This window comes from Pelophylax lessonae, assembly GCF_965119305.1.
Source record: "Pelophylax lessonae genome assembly, chromosome: 10".
Classification (NCBI taxonomy): domain Eukaryota; kingdom Metazoa; phylum Chordata; class Amphibia; order Anura; family Ranidae; genus Pelophylax; species Pelophylax lessonae.
Window position 1 is genome coordinate 233412687 of NC_138777.1, and position 14581 is coordinate 233427267.

General features: G+C 47.8%; 1 protein-coding gene across 5 annotated transcripts in view; it reads left to right on the top strand.

The window, feature by feature from the left end:
* The window catches only part of PLCG2 (phospholipase C gamma 2), a 237264-nt gene that overhangs the window by 204928 nt on the left and 17755 nt on the right, over window positions 1-14581 (top strand). For all 5 annotated transcript variants that reach the window (XM_082269676.1, XM_082269679.1, XM_082269680.1 and 2 more), the window contains exons 30-31: window positions 931-1098; window positions 4172-4260. In XM_082269676.1, coding sequence (XP_082125802.1) covers window positions 931-1098; window positions 4172-4260 — 257 coding nt within the window. The remainder of the gene's footprint in view (window positions 1-930; window positions 1099-4171; window positions 4261-14581) is intronic.

Sequence of the window (14581 nt, forward strand, 5' to 3'; positions counted from 1 at the left end):
TCTCTCACCCTCTCTCTCTCTCACACTCACCCCCCTCTCTCCCCTCTCTCTCTCTCACCACTCGTTTCTCTCTCCCTCTCTCTCCCCCTCTCTCTCTTTCTCCCTCTCTCACCCCCTCTCTCTCCCTCTCTCTCTATCTCTCTCATCCCTCTCTCTCTTTCTCTCTCATCCCCCTCTCTCTTTCTCTCTCATCCCCCTCTCTCTCTTTCTCTCTCATCCCCCTCTCTCTCTCTCTCATCCCCCCTCTCTCTCTCTCTCATCCCCCGCTCTCCACCCCTTCTCTCTCATCCCTCCTCTCTCTCTCATCCCCTCTTTCTCTCCTCATCTCTCTCACTCTTTGATTTCTCGCTCTCTCTCTCTCACCCCCCTATTCCTCTCACCCCCCTGTCTTTCATCCCCCCTCACCCCCCCCCCTCTCTCTCCCTCCCTCACCCTTCTCTCTCTCCCCCCCCCCCTCTCACCCCCCCCCCTCTTGTGAGATCTCAGGGGTTCATGCTGGGACTTGTAGACCTTCAATTTTGGAGGAAGTCACATCCTTTAAAAAAAGGGGGGCAAATTTACATAGGAGGGGGGGCGCCCAATTTTAGTCTTGCCTAGGGCAGCACAATACCAAAATACACTACTGGGGGTTACCCCAAATTAATTGAGGGAATACCTAGTGCCCTTATCTTACCCTCCTCTTCTTCATTTATTTCCCCTTCCACATCTTTTTCTTTGGTTGGTCCCCCTTTCCTCTGCCGGAGGAGCGACATGGTTGCCTACATCATGTTGGGTGGATTCTAAGGTACTTTCTGCCCAAGTTTTTGGGCAATTTAATGTTGTTTTTTTAATCTTCTTAGGTTTTAGCAGCAGTTGCTTCTCAAATTAGAGTAGACTGGTCTCCTTCAACAGTGTCCAGTAGTAATATTGTGTTCTTCTGTCTGCTTTCAGATGATAACGGCCTGAACCCAGTGTGGACCTCTGTTCAGCAGCAGGCCATGTTCGAGATCCGTGAACCAAACTTGGCTTTCCTGAGGTTTGCCGTGTATGAAGAGGACATGTTCAGTGACCCCAACTTTTTAGCTCAAAATACTTTCCCTATTAGAGGATTAAAAACAGGTACAAACCCGTCTCACACAACTCCTGGTTGCAGTGATGTTTATAATGGGTTTCTAATGGGTAGGTAGAAAAACCTTTGTTAGGTGTTTAGAGCTGTCTGTATCCCCTTTAGGAAGACTTTCTCCCACCTTCACAGGACAAGAAGCCCAGTTCACAAAGTGGTATTTACCGCTTCAAGAACTGCAAGGAAATACCTCTTGGTGTTTTGCAAACATTTTTTTGCAATTCACTAAAAAACGCTATTAAATGCCGCATAAGCTATTTTATGAAGTGATGCAGTATTATAGTAGTGAAAGCTAGAGGTATTTTTTAATGCCGGCGGTAGCCAGCGTCCTTAACTACCAGTAAATATCATGGTTGTTAAGGAGCAGGTGTCTGCCACGTCCTTAACAACCACAACTCATCTGCTGTCAGCAAAATTAAAAAAGCAGCATGGGGGTCCCCCTCAATCTATACCAGGCTCTTTGGGTCTAGTTGACCAGCAGGTGAGAAAGGGGGGCATGGCAAGCGAGTGCCTCCCCCACCTCCTGAACTATACTGGCCAACATGCCCTCATCATGGGGGTGCTCCACCCCCAAAGCTCCTTGTCCCCATGTTGATTTGGGACAAGGGCCTCTTCCCCACAACCCTGGCCGGTAGTTGTGGAGGTCTGTGGATGGGGGGCTTATCAGACTCTGGAAGCCCCCTTTAACAAGGGGGTCCTCAGATCCTGCCCCCCCCCCAATGTGAATAAGTATAGGCTCCTCCCCCCCAAAGTAGATCCAAGCTCAATCATGATGAATGCCAGCCACCGACCCAAAAGAGAAACAAAACCAAAAAAACACAACCCGCACAGACAATTGGCTCCTGCTGAATGACAGCTTCGCCGCCTCCCTCTGCTAAATATACTAAGGGGCTGGGCAACTCAATGATGTCACCTGGTAGCTCCACTCCCTCATGACTTAACTGACTGGGGCATGCTGGGTCCCCACTTTTCCTGGCCTGCTGGGCTGAATGCTTGAATAAAGGTCTGATATAGATTTGGGGGGGGGGGGGGATCCCACGCCATTTTGTTACAATTTTGGCCACTCCTAAAATACATACCAGACCAGAAGAGCTTGGTATGGATTGGGGGGGGGGGGGGTTACGCTGCTTTTTTTTTTTTTAAATATCAATGCCGGCAATTCTTATGTTTATATTCTGCTGGCAGCAGGGGAACCTTGCCATTTACTGGTTGTTAAGGATCCTGGCTGGTGCCGGCTCCTTAACAAGCAGCGCTAATTGAATATATTCCTTGAATAATGTGTGGCTAGACCACAACTTCTTCAGCTAATGTATTTATTTAGTTATTTAGAGAACTGACTTTAGAGTCAGTTTATGGGGCATTTACCGTGCGTTTTTTTTCTAGTGCAATAAATATCGCATAAAACTTATAGTGAATTGACATTTTAAATATTGCATGAGATAATTGGAAAAAATGTTCCATGTGATCCAATTATCTCATGCGATATTCTTTAGTAAATTGAGCCCTGAGAGAGGTTCTGACCCTTCCATACTCCAGTGGTAGAGTATGCACTGGCAGTGTTGCCAGGTGTCAGAATGGTGCAGTGTCTAGGGTGTTGGGGTAAAGTTTCATGAATGCTGGGAAGCAAGGAGGTTCAGAGTCAGGGGTGGTGGGTTGGTGAGGGGTGCAGTGGTAGGGACACTGGGTGGCAGAGAGGTTCAGAGTCAGGTGTGTTGAGGTGGTGAGGGGTGCAGTGGTAGGGGCACTGGGTAGCAGGGAGGTTCCGAGTCAGGGGTGGTGGGATGGTGAGGGGTGCAGTGGTAGAGCACTGGGGGACAGAGAGGTTCAGAGTCAGGGGTAGGGAGTGCAGTGGTAGGGGTGCTGAGTGGCAGAGAGGTTCAGAGTCAGGGGTGATGGGGTGGTAAGGGGTGCAGTGATAAGGGCACTTGGTAGCAGAGAGGTTCAGAGTCAGGGGTGGTGGGGTGGGGGTGCAGTGGTAGAGGCGCTGGGTAGCAGGGAGGTTCAGATTTATGGTTGGTGTGGTGGTGAAGGGTGCAGTGGTAGGGGCACTGGGTGGCTCAGAGTCAGGGGTGGGGTGTGCAGTGGTTGGGGCGCTGGGTGGCAGAGAGGTTCAGAGTCAGGGTGCAGGCGGTGCACTGGTAGGGGAGCTGGGTGGCAGGGAGGTCCAGAGTCAGGGAGAAGGTGGTGCAATGGTAGGGATGCTAGTTGGCAGGGAGGTTCAGAGTCAGGGTGCAGGTGGTGCAGTGGTAGGGGCTTTAGACGGCAGGAAGGTTTAGGTGTGCAGTATTTGGGGCACTGGGTGGCAGAGAGGTTCAGAGTCAGGGTGCAGATGGTTCAGTGGTAGGGGTGCTGGTTGGCAGGGAGGTTCAGAGTCAGGGTGCAGGTGGAGCAGTGGTAGGGGCGCTGGGTGGCAGGGAGGTTCAGAGTCAGGGTGCAGATGGTTCAGTGGTAGGGGTGCTTGGTGGCAGGAAGGTTCAGAGTCAGGGTGCAGGTGGTGTAGTGGTAGGGGTGCTGGGTGGCAGGGAGGTTCAGAGTCAGGGGTGGGGGGGTTTAGTGGTAGGGGTGCTGGGTGGCAGGGAGGTTCAGAGTCAGAGTGCAAGTGGTGCTGTGGTAGAGAGGTTCGGAATCAGGGGTGCAGTGGAAGGGGTTCTGGGTGGCAGGGAGGTTCTGAGTCGGGGTGCAGGTGGTGCAGTGGTGGGGAGGTTCAGAGTCAGGGGTACAGTGGTAGGGGCACTGGGTGACCGGTAGATTTAGAGTCAGGGGTGAGGTGTGCAATGGTTGGTGTGCTGGGTGGCAGGGAGGTTCAGAGTCAGGGTGCAGGTGGTGTAGTGGTAAGGGTGCTGGGTGGCAGGGAGGTTCAGAGTCAGGGGTGGGGGGTGCAGTGGTTGGGGCGCTAGGTGGCAGTGAGGTTAAGAGTCGGGGTGCAGGTGGTGCAGTGGTAGGGGCAGTGTGAAAGCACCCTGAGAGGTTGTTATCTAGTAGCGCATGGCTGAGAGGTTTATCTATGCAGATTGCAAGAACAGAGAGGAACAGATAATGGAATATAATAATTCTGATCGTGTCTTCCAGGATATCGATCGGTTCCCTTAAAGAACGGTTATGGTGAGAATATAGAGCTGGCGTCACTTCTGGTTCATTGCCAACTAAAGAAAGATCTGGTAAGTACATAGAATGACATTTATTAGAGGATGGGTCCTCGTGTATTGAGAGCCATTAAAGTGGACCGGTCATCATATATGTTTGTTCATGTTAGGTGAACTCAGGCCAAGTAATGTCTAACTTTTTAGGCCCCGTTTGCACATTACAAATCGTGACAAAATGCACAATGCTTGTTTGGGTGCCATTCATTCTGGATGGCACCCTAATTGCGATGCAAGTTTGTTGCAATTGTTGCACAACAAAACTAATGAGAATCGTGGCAAAATGTGTGAAAAACACACCTGGCTCTGGGCCAAAATTTGGTCTGCAAGCTTTTTTGTCGCGACAACCGTGCATATGGCATCTACATTAGAGCCCCCCTTACATCAAAGGCCCCATTACATTGGAGGCCCCCTTACATCGGAGGCCCCCTTACATCAGAGGCCCCATTTCATTGGAGCCCCCCTTACATCAGAATCCACCTTGCATCAGAGCCCCCCTTACATCAGAGCCCCCCTTACATCAGAGCCCCCCTTACATCAGAGCCCCCTTATATCAGAGTTAGAGATATAAAATGTTTAGAAACTTTGAAGCAATTGGGAAAAAAAATTTGTCTCCTGTTTTTTTTTTTTTCTCTGAAAAAATGACTGTTGGAAACAAAAAAATCAAAAACAAATGTGGAGTAGTTTTACAAATTGAAAGTCATTTTCTTACTCTGGGAAGGTAAAATGTATATAAAAGAATAATGCTCAAAATAAAGTACAGTTTATTCAGTAAATACACTAAACTTGTTCTAAAATGTTGTTTTTTTTTTTTGTTATTGCAAATGGAATAATGACTGTATATGATAAGAACATTTTATGTATACATGAGAACAGGTACACCCCCCCCCCCCCACCCCACCTTTCCCTCATAATAATTTAAAAGCTTCCTGCCAATATGAATTTCCAATTATTGACAATGCTGATCCGGTAGCATATATTGCAAATTTTTCCTGAGGGAAGGAAACATTAATCAGAATAATTACAAAAACCATCAACTACTGTATCCCAAGAATCACCCAAATGTAGGAGATACAAGATAGAGCAAACTAAACTGGAGACTGTCCCCTGCAATACCCCCTAGTGGTATAAATATGTATTTCTCTTGTTTGAGAACTGCATTAAGAAGTACAGTGTTACTTGAACTCTATTCCAGGATTTGCTTGTCTTCGGCTGAGAGACCTAGCAATAATTTAAGGCTAGGCCATGCACAATGCGAATTTCGAACGGAAATCCAAATGGAATGTAAAATTGATCGTTTTTCGTATCGTTAGTGTGGTATGTGCGACACGTGATTTTCGTACGACAGCCACAATTGACTAATCCAACATGTTGGGGATTTTTTGGAAAAATTTTGTATCATTAATGGGGGAGTTGTATGATTTCACCCAACAAAACACAGTACAGTAGGGGGTGTGTCCAGTAGAGGTGTGGTTAAAAGGTCAAAACAACATTGCATCACTTCCCATACTGGCACAAAAAATAGTGTTTGAAAGTACGATTTTTTGAATCACATTGATGGTACACTCGCATACTGTACGCGAGCGCCGCTTTCGTTTATCGATCGACGGATCATTCGGATCATTCGAAATTCGTATTGTGTATAGCCTGCCTAAGACTTTACATAAAGTCTCAAAAATCTTTCATTAACCACTTTAAGGCCAGAAGGATTTACCCCCTTCCTGACCAGGCCCTATTTTGCGATTCGGCACTGCGTTATTTGACGGACAATTGTGCGGTCGTGCGACGCTGTACCCAAATAAAATTGATGTCCTTTTTTTCCCACAAATAGAACTTTCTTTTTCTGGTATTTGATTACCTGTGCGATTTTTATTTTTTGCACTGTAAACAAAAAAAGAGCGACAATTCTGAAAACAAAAAACAATATTTTTCAGATTCTGCTATATGACATTCTCAAAAAAAAAAAAAAAAAAATTAAAAACCAAAATTTTTTAACACTTTAGGCCAATTTGTTTTCTGCTACATATTTTTTGTAAAAAAAAAAATCGCAATAAGCGTGTTTTAATTGGTTTGCGCAAAAGCAATCGTGTTTACTAACTACGGGAAAGATTTATGTCATTTTTTATTGTATTTTTTTTAACTTTTACTAGTAATGGCGGCAATCCGTGATTTTTTGCGGGACTGCGACATTGCAGCGGACAGATCGGACCTCTAACTGACATTTTTGACACTTTTGGGGGGACCAGTGACATTACTACAGTAATCAGTGCTAAAAATATGCACTGCTACTGTAAAAATGACACCGGCAGGGAAGGGGTTAACATTATCGGTGATCAAGGGGTTCATTGTGAGCCTTGGGGAGTGATTCTAACTGTGGGGGGGGGGGCGTGGCTTGTAAAATGATCACAGAGACCTGTGATCCTATATAGAAGGATCACAGGCACTCTGTGATCATTCCAGGGAGAAGAACGGTCAGCTGTGTTTACAACAGCTGCCCGTCCTTCTCTCTCAGCAGCCTGACCCGTGCATTGGCTTCCCCGCTGGCGAGCGGGGGCGGGAGCGTGCTGCGGGCAGCGCGCGCTCGCCCCCTAGCCTCCTAAGAGCGAGCAACGTACAGCTACGGCAATTCGCCCAGGAGCGGCTGCCTGCCGCGGCAGGCATTCGTAAAGCGGTTAAGGTCTTCATGTTATATAGTTAGAATATAATATTTATCATTGTAAAATAACATATTCCACAATTCTTTCAGAAAAAAAACAACAAAAAATGGCTTTGGAAAAAAATGTTTCTGTTTTTTTCCACACCTTCCCATCTCTAATCAGGCCACCTTGCAGCCGTGGACAAAGGTTTTGAGAATGACATAAATATTAATTTTCACAAAGTCTGCTGCCTCCGTTTTTTATGATGGCAATTTGCATATACTCCAGAGTGTTATGAAGAGTGATCAGATGAATTGCAATTAATTGCAAAGTCCCTCTTTGCCATAAAAATGAATTTAATCAAATAAAACATTTCCACTGCATTTGTGAAGAAGGCTTCAGGGCGCCCAAGAAAGTCCAACAAGTGCCAGGACCGTCTCCTACAGTTGATTTAGTTGCGGGATCGGGAAACCACCAGTGCAGAGCTTGCTCAGGAATGGCAGCAGGCAGAGGTGTGAGTGCGTCGGCACGCACAGTGAAGAGAAGACTTTTGGAGGATGGCCTGGTGTCAAGAAGGGCAGCAAGGAAGCCACTTCTCTCCAGGAGAAACATCAGGCATAGACTGATATTCTGCAAAAGGTACAGGGATTGGACTGCTGAGGACTGGGGTAAAGTCATTTTCGCTGATGAATCCCCTTTCCGATTGTTTGGGGCATTCGGAAAAATCTTTGTCCTTAGAAGAAAAGGTGAGCGCTTCCGTCAGTCCTACGTCATGCCAACAGTAAAGCATCCTAAAAAAACAAATTGAAAAGGATTAAAAGAGGTGCATGGAAGCCAGCCAGCCCCCAGTCTGATGTACTCACCCTCCAGTCTGCCACCAACCAAGTAGACCTGTCTAGATATAAATAAAGAACAGGGGTTTAGTTGACACGCATTTGCAAATGCATGTGTAAGCTGCAGAGCCACGACACTGCACCCTGATTTATCTGCAGTCCTAACACTGTTAAATTTGAGTGTCTCCACTCTGGGAGCACATGGCTGCTAATGGGTGGATAGGAGGCAGATGGGAGGGAGCAGCCCAAACCTCCCCCAACCCACCTCCATCCACGACTGGTATAGTATCTCAATGCTCTAATAGCAATGTTCTTAAGATGGTACAAACTGAAAACGACCAGCTGAGAAGCATACAGTAAAGTAAAGCATCCTGAGACCATTCAGGTGTGAGTGTGTCTGCACGCACAGTGAGGAGAAGACTTTTGGCAGATGGACTGGTGTCAAAGAAGGGCAGCAAGGAAGCCAGGGACAGACTGAGACCATTGAAGTGTGGGGGTGCTTCTCAGCCAAGGGAGGGGACTCACTCACTAAGAACACCGCCATGAATAAAGAATGGCACAAAAACTTCCTCCCAACCATCCAAGAACAGTTTGGTGAGGAACAATGCCTTTTCCAGCATGATGGAGCACCTTGCCATAAGGCAAAAATGATAACTGGCTCAGGGAACAAAACATCGAAATGTTGGCTCCTTGGCCAGGAAACTCCCCAGACCCTCATCCCATTGAGAACTTGTGGTCAATCTTCAAGAGGCGGGTGACAACCCCCCCACCACAAGTTCTGACAAACTCCAAGCATTGATTATGCAAGAATGGGCTGCAATCAGTCAGGATGTGGCCCAGAAGGTAACGGACAGCATGCCAGGGAGAATTGCAGAGGGTATGAAAATGAAGGGTCAACACTGCAAATGCAGGTACAAAAACATCCTCCGAGAGCAACTTCTCCCAACCATCCAAGAACAGTTTGGTGAGGAACAATGCCTTTTCCAGCATGATGGAGCACCTTGCCAAAAAGAAGGGTCAACATTGCAAATTATGACTCTAACATTGGCAATAAAAGCCTTTGACACCAATGGAATGCCTTAAATATACAAAGTACTTCAGTATCCCATAGTAACATCTGACACAAAGATCTAAAAATACTGAAGCAGCAGACTTATGAAAATGAATATTTGTGTCAACTCCCCATCAGGTGACCTACATCAGAGTCCCCTTTATGTCAGAGTCCCCATCAGAATCCCCCTTACATGAAAGTCCCCATTGGAGCCCCCCTTATATCAGAGTCCCCATCAGAGCTTCCTTAGGCACTGTTTGATTGAGGATCTCTTTTTCAAAAATGTTGCAAAAATCAACAATTTCCATGGGGGTGTACCATTCACATGACTGTATTTCATTTCTACCCATTTAAGGGCTCCTCCTACAGTTGACTGCATGCTTTTGGTACATACAAGGCAGTGGCGGCCCGTCCATGGGGGGCGCAGGGGCGCCGCCCCCCTATCCATGCGTCCGGCCCCCTAATCTACATGCAGGGCGCTGGACGCATGGATTCCAATGGGTTTTTTTTTTTTGAAGTACGTGATTAGAGCCAGAGGCTCCAATAGGCTTCAAAAAAGGGTGGGCTCGGGGCACGCAGCACTGCGCCCTGAGCCTACCCAGTTGTGTGACAATAGCCAATAAATATTCGCTATTGCCACACTGATTCTCCTCCTGGCCGATCAGGAAGCGGGTCCTGAGACTCGTTTCCCGATTGGCCGAAAGGAGAAACCATGCTATTAGCCAAGGAGGAGGAGGAGGAGGGTATGCTATTGGCCAAGGAGGAGGGAGGAGACGCAGGGGAAGCCGCCGCCTCCTCCTGCCCAGGGTGAGTGAGCTGGGGGGGGGGTTAGGTGTGCAGACTGGAGCTGGTGTGGTCCTGGGGGGGGGGGGTATGGTATGGTGTGGTCCATCTGACGCCCCCCCCCCGGCCCATGTAGCACCAGCTGCCACTGATACAAGGTGACATCATCATATCAACATCATATCAATGTCTTTTGGCGCGGTCCTAGCCATCCTTTAGTTCCAGCGCTGTCAGCCAAAGATGAAGTTGGTTTACGTAGTAATAATTCTCCTATACTGCTCTGTACATTACTTTTTTTTCCCAGACAGCCTTTGCAGAGCCATCGATCTTCCCTAACGCCTTTCCAAATCTCCCAAACAAGACGTTTGGTTCTGTAGGAGGCGGGTCTCCAAACATTTGCCTGGATCTACGGCGGAGCGTGAAATTTTACGGCCGCTACGGATCCAGACTCTCTGCCAATGTAATCTGAATGCAAAATTAAAACCCGCCATCCATCTGTTCCGTGACTTGAAAACTCCTCAATAAAGGCTTATCATTTAATAGAGGGTCTGCTGTGATAGAACGCACATCTGCAGGCACTTAGGCGGGGAGCGGGAGATGATGACGGGCCCGCAGATGGCTCGGCTCCGGAATTTTCTGGGGCTCAGTACAGAAAGCTGTTTAAGACACTAAGTAAGCCTAAATTACACTTCTGATTATGTTGTCACTTAGGAAAATTGAGTCATTTTTTAAAGAATATTCTTTTTCTTTTTTTCCCCCGTGATAATGGACGGCTTTTCTTCTTCTCAATTTTGTTTTGTTCAGCGACTGCTGCTCTGTAATTGCAGGTCAGCGGCTCGCTCTGAGGCTTTTTTTTTTTTTCTCACTGTCTACATGTATACATGACACTTCGGTCTTTGTGGGCTTTGTCAGCAAAACCACATTATTATTTAAGAACAAAAAATAATAGTTAAAATCTCGTGGTTAAAAAAAACTTCTACAATTCCCACGGGTCAAGATGCTATTTATTCAAGGAGGGATTTATTTTTTTAGCTGCTGTGTGTGTCCACTCTGCTCTGGGAGACACAGTGCCACCAGTAGGTGATCCGAGTCCTGAACAATTAGGCCCTGTTCACACCTGAGCGTATTTCAGCTCGTCTCTGAAGTCTCAAAACCAGTGTCGGGACAAGGTCATCCAGCAACCAGGGCAAGGATGCCAAACTGCGCCCCTCCATACCTTAGGGTTAGGGTCAAGGCTGCCCCATCCCTGCAATAAACCATTGCGCGCAGGGCAAGGATGCCAAACTGTGCCCCCTCCTTCCTTTAGGGTTAGGGTCAAGGCGCCCTCATCCCTGCTATAAACCATTGCGCCCAGGGCAAGGATGCCAACTGTGCCCGTCCTTCCTTTAGGGTTAGGGTCAAGGTGCCCCTATCCCTGCTATAAACCATTGTGCCCAGGGCAAGGATTCCAAACTGCACCCCTCCTTCCTTTAGGGTTAGGGTCAAGGCACCCCCCATCCCTGCAATAAACCATTGCGCCCAGGGAAAGGATGCCAAATAGCGCCCCTCCTTCCCTTAGGGTTAGGGTCAAGGCACTCCCATCTCTGCAATAAACCATTGTGCCCAGGGCAAGGATGCCAACTGTGCCCGTCCTTCCCTTAGGGTTAGGGTCAAGGTGCCCCTATCCCTGCTATAAACCATTGTGCCCAGGGCAAGGATTCCAAACTGCACCCCTCCTTCCTTTAGGGTTAGGGTCAAGGCACCCCCCCATCCCTGCAATAAACCATTGCGCCCAGGGAAAGGATGCCAAATAGCGCCCCTCCTTCCCTTAGGGTTAGGGTCAAGGCACTCCCATCTCTGCAATAAACCATTGTGCCCAGGGCAAGGATGCCAAACTGCGCCCCTCCTTCCCTTAGGGTTAGGGTCAAGGCTCCCCCCCATCCCTACTATAAACCATTGCGCCCAGGGCAAAGATGCCAAACTGCGCCCCTCCTTCCCTTAGGGTTAGGGTCAAGGCTATAAACCATTGCACCAAGAGTAAGGATGCCAAACTGCGCCCCGCCTTCCCTTAGGGTTAGGGTCAAGACGCCCCATCCCTGCAATAAACCATTGCGTCCAGGGCAAGGATGCCAAACTGCGCCCCTCCTTCCCTTAGGGTTAGGGTCAAGGTGCCCCCATCCCTGCAATAAACCATTGCGCCCAGGACAAGGATGCTAAACTGCACCCCCTCCTTCCCTTACGGTTAGGGTCAAGGCACCCCCATCCCTGCAATAAACCATTGCACCCAGGGCAACCTTCCCTCCTGCCCACCCCTTGTCCTGGCCCTGCTCAAAACTCACAACAAGCAAAATCCCATTCATTCATTGGTCCCTGTTCACATCTGAGCGTTTTGTCGCCTGAAGCAAAACTCCTGAAGCTCAAAAAAGTACATGAGCTTCTTTTTTTAGCAGATTACAAGTGTTTTTGTTAGATGTCAATGCCTGCCTCCAAAAACCTGCAAAAAATGCCTGAAAAAAACAGAAAAAAATGGCAAAAAAATACCTAAAAAGAGCCTGAAAAAAAACGCATGGAACAGCCTGAAAAAATGCCCAAAAAAACGCCCGAAAATGATACTCATTTTATTGTTCGTATTATTTTTAGGCATTTTTTTGGGTGTTTTTTTTAGGCATTTTTTGCAGGTGTTTGGAGGCAGGCATTGACATCTAACAAAAAAGCTTGTAATCTGCCAAAAAAGAAGCTCATGTACTTTTTTTGAGCTTCAGGGAACAAAACGCTCATATGTGAACAGGGGCCATTGAAATTAATAGAATTTTGCTTGTTGGGTGTTTTGAAGACTTCAGAGATGAGCGATTTAGGAGCCGAAAAACACTCAGGTGTGAACAGGGCCATAGAGCTTTCATAGCAAATGGACGGTACCCCTCCTGATAGAGCGGAGTGCTTGCTACAGGTAAGTCGTTTCGTGCAATAGCGCCACTTTGCCGCAGTATATACAGTACATGTCACATGTACACAATGACCACTCTTTGTCAGAGTTGCTGGAGACCTCTTGGTCCCCTCTCTGACCAGTTTCCTCTTGGCTCTTTCATCCAGTTTGGAGTGATGTCCTGATCCAGGGAGGGTCTGTGTTGTACCAAATACCTTCCACTTCTTAATAGACTTCACTGTGCTTCTAGACATTGATAAAGCCTTGTATCCATCTCCTGACTTGTCTACAACTTTATCCTGGAGATCCTGGTGACAGCGCTTTGCCACCCAAAATTGATTGTTTGCTTCAGTTTCACTACCAAGAACTGAAATGCTCCAGGAAAGCTCTTTTCATGCTGAGCTAACCAAAATGACCACAGCTGATCACAATTGATAGTCAAATGGCTTTGTGTGCCAGTGAGAAGGTGATTAGCTACACCTGATTGAGTTTACAAGTCATTTGTAGTAGTGATCGACTGATATTGGTTTTTCTTTGCCAATACTGATACCGATACTTTGGCCATTGCATATCGGTATTGGCCGATATTTTTGTACATTTAATTTTTTTTTTTTATCACTTGACAGGTATTTTTGTGGAGGGATCTGGGGGTTTAAAAGACCCCAAACCTCTCCTCTGCACTTAAAAGCATTCAAAACGTCAAGTTTGGCTGTTTTGAATGCTGTAATTTTTTTAAATTTGGCGCTGCCAGTACCCGGAAGTGATGTCATGGCATCACTTCTGGGTTTTTGCTTGGTGACCCGATCAGAGCTGAATGTGACTTTGATTGGGTCTTCGTCGGCCGTGCAGGCTGGTTGCCCGGGTCTCCCGGTGGGACGGGAGATCCGGGTGAGCCGTGGAAGTCGGCAGGAGGGGGGGGAACGTCCCCTCCCGCTCCTTGTAATGACAGCCGAGCGGCTTCTCAGCCACATTGGTTGTCATCACAAGACAGCCGACCATCGGCTATGGACGCCGATACCGAGTGATGCCTCTAGCTGCAGGCATCACTCCGGTACAGCACTTTCCCGAAATATCGGCAATATCGGTAACCTCAGGGGCCGATTCCAATATATCGGGAAAGTGCATATTGGCCCTCAGGGGCGGACTGACCATACGGGCATTTAGGGCACTGCCCGGGGGCCCGGGGACAATAGGGGGCCCCATGACGCTCGCCATCTTACTATATTCAGGGAAGCTGTCAGCAAGGTAGTGAAGTCGAGTATAACACGGACGGACTATTTGGTGTGATCTGGAGCAGGCACGGGCAGAGGAACACACAGCAGCTTTGTGCTCCGAGGTTGTGTTACACTTTGAGCTATGGGAGAGTAAAAACAACATCTGATGTGGGAGTGCAGAGACAGTATTTCAGATTTGATGGACCAGTAAGCTAGAAGTAGAATTGAAAGTCAGTAAAGCTCTCTGCTCTCTGTATGACCGCTCTGACTTGCTGACATCCATGGAAGAGACCTGAGTGTTAACCATTGCTTATCTGCTGCAAGGAAATGCTATACTGCTGCTATCTTCTGTTCTTGGATTAAAGCATATGTAAAGTGAAATTCTTGCCTCTGCTCACTGCTTTTCCTTCACTGAGCATAAAAAGCTGACTTGCTATATGCTTGCTGACAGAGGTGTAACTAGAACTTTCAGGGCTCCAGTGCAAGAACCCATGGGGCCCCCCTGACCCCCAGCTTTGGCCCATCCCACTGATCCCTGAGGCCATTTGCTCCCATTTCAGGTTTCTTTATTACAATCCAACAGCAGGACCTTTTCACATGTTCTGTGGCGGATCTCCTTCCTGCTGTTTTGGTCCCCCCACGGTAGCAAAACACCAGAGCCTGGTCGCATATGCGACCTTTGCAACCCTGGTAGTGTCAGTCAGTAGGGCAATGGATCGTGTCATTAAGGCTGTGGAAAGTGTCCGCAAGGCAGTGGACAGTGTCAGTAGGGCAGAGGATGGTGTCAGTAGGGCAGAGGAGGGTGTCAGTAGGGCAGTGGAAGGTGTCAGTAGGGCAGTGATAGGTGTCAGTAGGGCAGTGGAAGGTGTCAGTAGAGCAGTGGAAGGTATCAGTAGAGCAGTGGATAGTGTCATTAGAGC